Source organism: Octopus bimaculoides, chromosome 12 (genome assembly GCF_046866305.1).
Source record: "Octopus bimaculoides isolate indiv1 chromosome 12, ASM4686630v1, whole genome shotgun sequence".
Taxonomy (NCBI): Eukaryota; Metazoa; Mollusca; class Cephalopoda; order Octopoda; family Octopodidae; genus Octopus; species Octopus bimaculoides.
In genome coordinates this window covers 55735083-55746162 of record NC_142939.1, presented here as the reverse complement: position 1 = coordinate 55746162, position 11080 = coordinate 55735083, and the positions used below count along the sequence as shown (strand labels likewise).

The following is an 11080-nucleotide window of genomic DNA, read 5'->3' as shown; positions in this document are numbered from 1 at the left end:
CACTGAAACCTACACACCCAAAGAAAGATTTTTAACTCAAAAGAGATTATATATATTTATAAGTAATTCACACACCTATTGTACCAATCTTTTAGTTTTTCTAGGCCCTGTAAAAGAACTCGGATGGTTGGACTCCAGCCAGGCCTTTCGCGATAACCTTAAAGCCAGGAACATAATTTTGTAATATGAACATAATTGTGTAATATTGCAGCATATTACATGTGATCTATATACATCTCATTAGACAAAGATTAAATAGTAATAGAACCCTTGGAAAATTATGGTATATACAATAGTTTCTGCATTACCACAGAAGGAGGAGCTTAGTGTAAGCACACATACATATATAATATAATATAGATATATATACATACACACAGACATACATACATTCCTAAGTGACAATCTGGATTAGCTAGGTTTTTCAGAAAAGAAATCAACCATCTAATTCGCACATTACAAATACAATCAGTTGGTGGGACAGTAAAAAAATTCAAGTCTTTTCTCAAGTTTAAAATTAGAAATGAACTCCTTTTTCAGAGGAAGAATGTAAATAATTAATAACAGAAGAGAACAAGCATACGCACATACATACGTACAGACAGACAGACAGACGGGCAGACGAACGGACAAACAGGCAGACAGACAGATGGACAGATGGACAGATGGACAGATGGACAGACGGACAGACCGGCAGAGAGTCAGAGGGACACATTTTTTATTTATTGTATACAATTATGAATGCTCTTTTCTCATAAGAACTAATTTTTATAAATTGAATAAAATATCGAATTGCACATAATTCATATACTCAAGTTATAAAATATTAAGTTTTAATTTCGACCAGCTGGTCTGTGTGTTAGGTCCTTGTTCTATCTGTCTGTCTATCTACACACACACACACACACACACACACACACACACACGCACGCACACATTCAGAGAGATAGTAAGAGATACGTACGTTTATATCTATACACATTTATGTGTGTGTGCATTTGTATATCTCTATGTACGTATATATATATGTATGTATGTACGAATGCAAGTGCGTACATGTGTGCATATACACACACGTGTGTGTGTGTGTGCGTGTGTGTGTGTGTGTGTGTGTGTGTGTGTGTATGCATGCACTCACACTCGTATGTACTTTACATAGTGCCGAGTGCAAGGACTGAATATTGATTTCAAGTTTTGGCACAAGACCAGCAATTTCAAAGGAAGTGGGTGAGTCGATTACATCGACACCAGGGCTCAACTGGTACTTATTTTATCGACCCCAAAAAGATTAAAGACAAAGTCGGCATCGGCGGAATTTGAGCTAAGAACGTAAAGACGGACGAAATGCCGCTAAGCATTTCGTCCGGCGTGCTAACGATTCTGCCAATTCGCTGCCTAAGAACTCTGAATATTAAAAGAGAGAAAAACTGGAATATCGAATCGAATGCTTGGAATAGGGAAAACCATATTACCAGATACCATAATATGGAAAAATCAAAAGTGGAAACTTAAAATATTTTAGGGAACAATAATAAGAAAAACAGTCTTAGAAAGATTATTTATAGATTAGGAGGGATTTTTTCGAGAAACATTAAAGCATATTTACTTTTAACTTATAAAACGTGTATTCTATAAATGAGGTACTGAAGAAATAGCTAAAAACGCGGATGGCTTCATTGCAGAAAATCTCTATTTTTTAAAGACACAGAGATAAACCAGCATTGTACTTTATTTATCGGACTTGAAAGGATGAGAGACAACGTTGACCTAGATGGGATTTGAACACAGAGCGAAGACAACCGGATTGATTGGCAAAATTACTCGACGATCTCAAGGCGGCGAACGGGCAGGATCGTTAGCACACCTGGTAAAATAATTAGCAACATTTCGTCTGTCTTTACGTTCTGAGTTCAAATTCCGCCGAGGTCGACTTTGCCTTTCATTCTTTCGGGGTTGATAAAAAAAAAGTACCAGTCAAGTACTGGGAGTCGATGTAATAGACTTACCCCCTCCAACTAAGCTTGCTGGCCTTGTGCTAAAATTTGAAACCAATGTTATTCGGCGATCTTAAGAGGTCAGTACGACTATCTATATATATATATGTGTGTGTGTGTGTGTGTGTGTGTTTATGTTTGTGAAATATGTTCATTCTGCAGATTTTTTAATCCTTAAGATTATCTCCCCTTGTTATTCAGAATCGGCTGCAATTGCCGTTGTCTGTTTGTTTATCTTCTGTCAAATCGAAGATAATTGCAAGGAATCAAGAATATTTTGTTATTTAGCATACTTTTCTTTCTTTAAGCCGCACACAATTCTGTCAGCTCATTTTCGTTTCATGATGTATACATTATATACAGGCACGCGATTGCACATGCGCATTGTTAATTGAGTTTGAAAACTGGCAAAATTATCAATACATATCCTAATCAGGTAAACACATATATACACATATATTCTTATATATACAGAATATATACACACAAACAAACATAGATTTATCAATATAGAAACACATACGCATATATGCACATATTAATATTCAAGTGTATATAAACATATAATCATTCAAGCTTATATAAACATAAATATCTAAACATTTATTCATAATATGTGCATCTATGTGAATAGGCTTATATGTATGCATGTATATGTGTGTGTATATATGTATGTATGTATGTGTCTGTGTGTATGTATGTGCGTGTATAAGAGTGAAAGCGTAAGCATTGGACGTATTACCCATCAGTCATCCAACAATTCATATATATGTGTGTGTGTCGTGTGTGCTTGCGTGTGAATGTATGAGTGTGTGTGCATTTGCAGGTGTGTGACTATGACGTCTAAGTATGCACACAACAGTGTACATATATGGTACACCAACACAAACGAACTACTATATCATCTTCAATCTGAAAATCTAGTCTTTGGAGTCTCGTTCTGTTCTTTTGTCTTGCAGTCATTAATAATAATCACACTTATATGCATATTCAACATTGTTATCAGTATTTTCCAAATTATATTTACAATTTCAAATGATTGATTAATTATTTCTGGCTTCTATTTTCTTTGTTTATTCTTTGTGACTTATTGATTCCATCCCTCATCATCATCATCATCATCATCATCATCATCATCATCATCATCATCATCATCATCATCATCATCATCATCATCATCATCATCATCATTATTATTAAGGCGGCGAGCTAGCAGAATCGTTAGCACGCCGGGTGAAATACTTAGCGGTATTTCGCCTGCCGCTACGTTCTGGGTTCAAATCCCGCCGAGGTCGACTTTGCTATTCATCCTTTCGGGGTCGATGAATTAAGTACCAGTTACGCACTGGGGTCGATATAATCGACTATCACCCTCTCCCAAATTTCGGGCCTCATGCCTTTAGTAGAAAGGATTATTATTATTATTATTATTATTATTATTATTATTACTACTACTACTACTACTACTACTACTACTACTACTACTACTACTAAGGCAGCAAAAGGCGCTGAGCTAGCAGAATCGTTAGCGACATGCTTAGCAACATTTCGTCCGTCATCAAAATTTGAAACCATTATTGTCATTATTAAGGCGGCGAGCTGGCAGAATCGTTAGCACGGTGGGCAAAATGCTTAGCGGCATTTCGTCGATCTTTACGTTCTATGTTCAAATTCCACTGGAGTCAACTTTGCCTTTTATTCTTTTTTTTTGGGGGGGGGTCGATAAAATAAGTACCAGTTGAACACTGGGGTCGATGTAATCAACTTACTCACTCCTCCGAACTCGTTGACCTTGTGCCAAAACTTTGAAACCAGTAGTAGTAATAGTAGTAGTAGTAGTATTTCTGAAGGGAAATAGTATGATATACTACTGCAGCTGTTATCGTTGATAGTATCTCATTCCACTTTTTCCACCTTTGTTCGTTATGTATAATTATATATAATTAATGAAATTAATTACCCGAAGAAATTAGCAGTCAGTTTTCATTCTGTTATGTTCAGGCAATAATCAAAAGATTAGGTAGGAATTTTTCTTGGTTTATTTTTTTTTTTGTTCTTTGTTTTTTTGTTTGTTTTTTGTTTTTTGGTAGTGATAAGATATAACTCAAACGAACATGACTTGAATAATTAAAATGGCAAATTAAAATTTGAATGTATTTTGTTGATTGTCAAATAACAATTGTATATCTTGTGACATCAATGTTTCTGATAGAGTGTGGGGATTATGAATCATTAAGTTGATAAAAAAAAATCTGCAAGTCTGGAAGTTAGACGGACATCCAAACAGATCAAACAAGGCAAATGAACTCGTACGTTTATACCAAAGCTTTAAATATTTTTCCAAAGTATTCGAACCTATAAAAGAGTTTTGTTTCTTGATATTCACCAATTAATAATGATTGTGTGTTTACGGGAAGGGGAAATGTGGCTCTGTGTGGTTGATCGACATGTTAGAAATAATAGCCAAATATCCCTCAAATCAAACTATGTAGTCTTTAAGAAAACAAAGAAATGAATACAAAGTAGTCCTAGTTAGGTAAGAGGGAATCACCATTATGTAATTAGATAAATATATGTAATTGGATAGATAGATAGATAGATAGATAGATAGATAGATAGATAGATGCACTACTTTCAAGCTTTATGGCAACAAACAGAAACTAACGTATGAATGTATGTGTATATATATATATATATATATATATATATATATATATATATGTGTGTGTGTGTGTGTGTGTGTGTGTGTATGCGTGTGTGTGTGTAGGCGTTGGAGTGGCTGTGTGGTAAGTAGCTTGCTTACCAACCACATGGTTCTGGGTTCAGTCCCACTGCGTGGCACCTTGCTATAGCCTCGGGCCGACCAAAGCCTTGGAGTGGATTTGGTAGACGGAAACTGAAAGAAGCCCGTCGTGTATATATGTGTGTGTCCCACCATCGCATGACAACCGATGTGTTTACGTCCTCGTAACCAAGCGGTTCGGCACAAAAATAACGATAGAAGAAGTACTAGGCTTGCAAACAATAAGTTCGACTAAAGGCGGTGCTCCAGCATTGCCACAGCCAAATGACTGAAACAAGTAAAAGAGTATATATGGTGGGGTGTAATAACCGGTATAAATTTTGTTTTTGTTTTTTTATTTCTCCAGTCACGCTTTGTATCTAATAAAGAGAGAGAATAAAAGATAGATATAAAGAAAGTTGAAGTAAGAGGTGAAGGATGGGTACATATACTAAAAGGCAGAAATGAAGAGGAGGGGGGGCAGGATGACAGGGATTATATAGCCGAATAACTATGGGAGGAATTATATAAATGAGAAATTTGCCTTATTTCATTTTTATTTTGAGGTAATAAATATTTTCCTTTTGAAAATTAGTATTTATCATTCTAACATTTTTTTTTTAATAAGCACGAAAAATTCTGTTAAAGTTAAATTACAATTTTCATACGTACCCCTTATTTTCTGATATTTCCCACGGTGGCAAAAGCACATATTTCCAAATTTACCTGTCAAACGACAGGTAGCACTCAACTATATCATACATGTATTCATAAACTGTCCATCGATAGCTGATGATGACATTCAACGTGAAATGAGTGTCTATCAGCGAATCAAAAGAGAATCGATATCCTCCAGTAGTTTACCTCTTCAGATACCGTAATACAGCTGCGAGTATCGATAGCCAATCACCTCTTATTACACTTTGTCTTTCCATGTATTGTTTATGATCTGCATTAGGTGTCTCAGTTTGAATAGAAGTAATTGTATTCAGATCCTGTTCGGATCAGAATACAAGTTCAAATCCTGCTCGGATTGACTTTGCTTTTCATCCTCTCGGGGTTAATAAAAGTAAAGTAACATTCATGATGGTGATTGGCGGAATTATTAGAAGTTTATCATTTAAGTATATATGAGCATGTCTGGATATGCAATTATAAGCATGATAGTACTACATAAATCAAAACATACAAATCTTCATACATACATACATACATACATACATACATACATACATACAAAAATACCCTGTTGTTGATGTTGAAATTCCAGTGAAGTAGCCTTGGATCTAGGTTAGAAACCGGATCTTTCTAAATTGGCAAAAAAATCTTGAAATGGAACTGAATAATAACATACTTACATACATACATACATAGCGGATATGTATATGTATGTTTGCACTGAAAAACCCCAAAGTTTCGGTCGAAGTTAACCTTGACAATACCTTTAAACCCAAACAAATTAGAGCCATTCTTTTCAAGCCTATTAAACTGACAACGGAAAGGCTGTCCGATAGGAAAGTATGAGCCATTCACGAAAGTGATATGGATGAAACTCTGGAATCATGAAAAACTAAGCGCAAAAATCTGCCCCACAGCGTATGACACAGTTAAAACCATGTTTGTTAAACCCAGCAATGAAATATCAAGGCTGGTTTCCTTACGATTTTGGCTTCGCTGTTTAACATTACAACCGAACTCAGTAGAAAACATCTCCAGGGTTTCGGTGATCGATCTAGCTCCTCTAAATTCATTGACACCAGAGATATACCTATAAAATGAAGTTAATGTGGTGGGAGAATATATCGATCTAACTACAAAAACTGTTGGGTTCAATGACATGTGTGGGTTCCATGCTGAGTTGAAAGACATACTTGGAATTCAGAAGACGAGTGATAATTCACAGAAGTCAGTTGATGAAAAGAAAAGTTAATATATATATGTACGTGTGTGAGGTGACGAGCTGGCAGAATCGTTAGCATGCCGGACAAAATGCTTAGCACCGTTTCGTCCGTCTTCACGTTTTGAGCTCAAATGCCGCCACGTTTTGAGCTCAAATGCCTATGCAGGGTCGATAAAAATAAATACCAGTTGAATAATCGGTCGATATAATCGACTTACCCCACTCCCCTGAAATTGCTGGCCTTGAGTCAAAATTTGAAAGTAATATTAATCGGGGCAATGTATTAGTAGGTGAGCAGTTGTGCAGAATATTTTGCTTGTTATCTTTCGAGAACAATGTTTTGTTTAGTCAAAATCGTGACAACCCATACAAAATGCCGCATTGTGCACCACACGAATCCTAGAATTTAGGTCTCATGTTAAATAAAGCGTTAAATTTGTCTCGCATTGTCTCGTCTTTCAATTATTCGTATTTTGCTCTTGTTTTAATTATCTGTTACAATAACATCTTCCTCACCATTATTCACCTTTCACCGGCCTTTTTAATATTTACACCTCTTTTACACAAATATTACGTCATGAATAGTTTTGTAGATTGTATTGCAGACGTCTGTTTGTATAATTTTTTTTTTTTTTTTTTTTTTTGCTGTTATTATCATTACTGACGTTGATAGGGCGGTGAGGTGGCAGAACTGTTAGCACGTCGAGCTAAGTAGTTATAGGTATTTTGTTCGCCTTCACGTTCTGTATTCAAATTCCGACGAGTCGACTTTGCCTTTCATCCATTCGGGGTCGATAAATTGTGATACGACAAACGCAAACTATACAGTTTATTGGATAGCTAACATAGTGTATGCGATGTCCATACTTTTCCATATTATGTAACCCTCGACGAGCTAACAGAATCGTAAGCATGCCGGGCGAAATGCTTAGCGGTGTTTCATCTGCCATTACGTTCTGAGTTCAAATTCTGCAGAGATCGACTTTGCCTTTCATCCTTTCAGGATCGATTAAATAAGTACCAGTTACGCACTGGGGTCGATGTAATCGACTTAATCCCTTTGTCTGTCCTTGTTTGTTCCCTCTAGGCTTATCTTCCTATGGGCAATAAAGAAATAAATATGACCCTTGCCATTGAATTAAGCTGGATATTTAACGTGTATTGTAGTCTCGGTTGACGAAGTGAATCGAGACCATAATGTCCTCATTTATTAAAAAATGGGTAGATTGAATAGAGCTTTGTCATCTGTGAAAGAAAATTGTTCTTCTCAACCAATGCACATTCGTTTCCCTACGTTTACATAACTTCCAAGGCTCTCTCCCTATGCCATCTTATTATTTTTGTTTTTTAAGCTAGTATTTGAAAAGACCGCTGCAGGTCCCCTATCGAGCTCCAATTATTGCCCCAATAGAGAAAGACAAGTGTTATAATGATGTGAAATGACGAAGCGTTTTGGTATAGGTGCTAACAGCAGATACGGACTCCACACGATGAAATGAAAATAATGCATTGTTTGTTAACTTGAATAAGCGTTCAGAAGAGAATAGGAATAAATTAAAATATATTATTTTGAATATGTTCATATTTAAATATATATGAATGTATTTGTATATGCGAGTATATGTGTATATATGTGTGTGTACATAAATGTGTCTAAATGCAGATGTTTGTGTGTGTGTATGTATATATGATTATATGGTTACGTATGTATTAATGTGTTTCTATGTACGTTTATATGTGTATATGTAGATGTATGCATGTTTGTATATGTCTCTCTCTCTCTCTGTGTGATGCTCTGTGTTTCATTCGAACATATTGACTACAGTACAGTTTACAGCCTTCGGGCAATCAATTTAAATGATAATCAAAGCATTTATTAAGCACAAAGTCATTTTTTGGAGAAGAGCGCAAGTTATATGGTTGTTATGGATGTGTGGTTTAGCCATCGGTCATTTGGGGCTGAGCAGATACGTTTCAAAGCTGTTTTAGTCGTAAACATTCTGATACTTTCAGATAAGTGGAGGCGCAATGGCCCAGTGGTTAGGGCAGCGGACTCGCAGTCATAGGATCGCGGTTTCGATTCCCAGGCCGGGCGTTGTAAGTGTCTATTGAGCGAAAACACCTAAAGTTCTACGAGGCTCCGGCAGGTGGTGGTGGCGAACCCTGCTGTACTCTTCCACCACAACTTTCTCTCACTCTTACTTCCTGTTTTTGTTGAGCCTGTAATTTAAAGAGTCAGCCTTGTCACGCTGAATATCCCCGAGAACTACGTTAAGGGTATAGGTGTCTGTGGAGTGCTCAGCCACTTGTACGTTAATTTCACGAGCAGGCTGTTCCGTTGATCAGATCAAATGGAACCTTCGACGTTGTAAGCAACGGAGTGCCAACAACAACAACAAAGTAAGATCATATGTGTATATAAAGTGAGATTATATATATATATATATATAATATACACACGTATAAAATAAAATATCTAAATATATATATACATATATATATATACAAATATATATATATATATATATATATATATATATATATATATATATATATATATATATATATGTATATATATATATAAAGATATATTTAAATATATATATATATATATAAAGATGTATTTAAAGAAAAAATATACATATATAAAGTAAGACATATATAAGAAATAAGCAGGCGTGGCTGTGTGGTAAGAAGCTTACTTCCTAACCACGGTTTCAGTCCCACTGCGTAGCACCTTGTATCTTCTACTATAACCTTGTGAGTGGATTTGGTAGACAGAAACTGAAAGAAGCCTGTCGTATATATATATATATATATATATATATATATATATATTTACATGTATGCATATGTTTGTGTGTCTGTGTTTGTCTCCTCAAGTATGATGTATTTGTGTTGTTCCATTAGGGATTAGAGTATATTCTTTTACTTATTTCAGTCATTTGACTGCGGTCAGGCTGGAGCACCACCTTGAAGGATTTTGGTCGAACAAATCGACCTCAGGACTTTTTTTTTTTTTTTTTGAAGCCAAGTACTTATTCTATCGGTTTCTTTGGGCGAACCGCTAAATTACGGGGACGTAAACACACCGATTGTCAAGCAGTGGTGAGGGACGACCACAGACACACACATATATATATACATACATATATATATATATATATATATATATATATATATATATATATATATATACGACAGGCTTCTTTCAGTTTCCGTCTACCAAATCCACTCACAAGGCTTTGGTCGGCTCGAGGCTATAGAAGACACTTACCCAAGATGCCATGCAGTGGGACTGAACTCGAAACAATGTGGTTGGGAAGCAAGCTTTTTACCACACAGCCACAGTTACTGTATTCAGTTCGTACTCATTCTCCTCATTAAATAGAATTATTCCGATGAACTTGGTGTAACTCTATACACACTAATACTATATACGGGCGTGTGTATAATTCATACTCAGTTTGATAAGCTCTTTGATATTCTCAGAAAAAAAAACTCTCTACATATCTCTCTGCTTGAAAATATATGTTATTGTTTTATTCTCAGCGAATGTTGGTTTTACTTATCAATTTATTTTTATTCTGTTTTAGAGCAATGGATACCTTGCATTGCCCCGTCAGGGGCGATCTGATAATCAGCCGGATTATACGTGCTGCGGTATGCCTCTTACGAAATATGTCGGTATCTGTCCGATTGGAATGGAATGTTGCCCTGGTCTGAAAAAAGTTTTACAGAAATCTGGACAAAGAACGATCTACTCTGTTTGTGTTGCAGGTAAATTATTCTTTTTGTTTCTTCTTGCTTCTACGTGCTTGTAATTCAAAGTACCCTGGCCTCCATATTTCTTGTGATACCACAAATCTGCATCTAGAACGTTCTTCTCCAACATGAAGGTCTAGGTAACACATTTCATGAAAGACGATGTTTCCCATGCAAGCTCGTCTCCCCGCCTCGTCTCTTCTAATTTCAAAGGGTCAGCCTTGTCACACTCTGTCTCACGCTGAATCTCCCTAAGAACTACGTTAAGGGTACATTTGTCTGTGGAGTGCTCAGCCACTTGCACGTTAACTTCACAAGCAGGCTGTTCCGTTGATCATCGTCATAACTGACGGAGTGCCATTACTTTATTTATGAGACAAGGCAAAAATGACTTCGTCGAGATCTGAAATCAGAGTACGAATTCGTCACTTCGTGTTAGACCTCTTAATAAGTTTAATACAAGGTGGTGAATTGTCACTCCGTGTTCAAATCTCACCGAGGCTAACTTTGCCTTTCTTCACAAAGTACCATCTTAGGGTGATATTATTCCAACTAGTTCGTTGTAATCCTATCACCTGCGCCACATAAACTCGCAGAAATACAAGTCAGTCATGGATCGGTGGGCCCCACAGCGTCGTT

General features: G+C 36.2%; 1 protein-coding gene across 2 annotated transcripts in view; it reads left to right on the top strand.

The window, feature by feature from the left end:
* LOC106870130 (small cardioactive peptide-related peptide) overlaps positions 1–11080 on the top strand; it is a 40770-nt gene that overhangs the window by 27143 nt on the left and 2547 nt on the right. For both annotated transcript variants that reach the window (XM_014916121.3, XM_014916120.3), the window contains one exon: positions 10273–10456. In XM_014916121.3, the coding sequence (XP_014771607.1) occupies positions 10273–10456 (184 nt within the window). The remainder of the gene's footprint in view (positions 1–10272; positions 10457–11080) is intronic.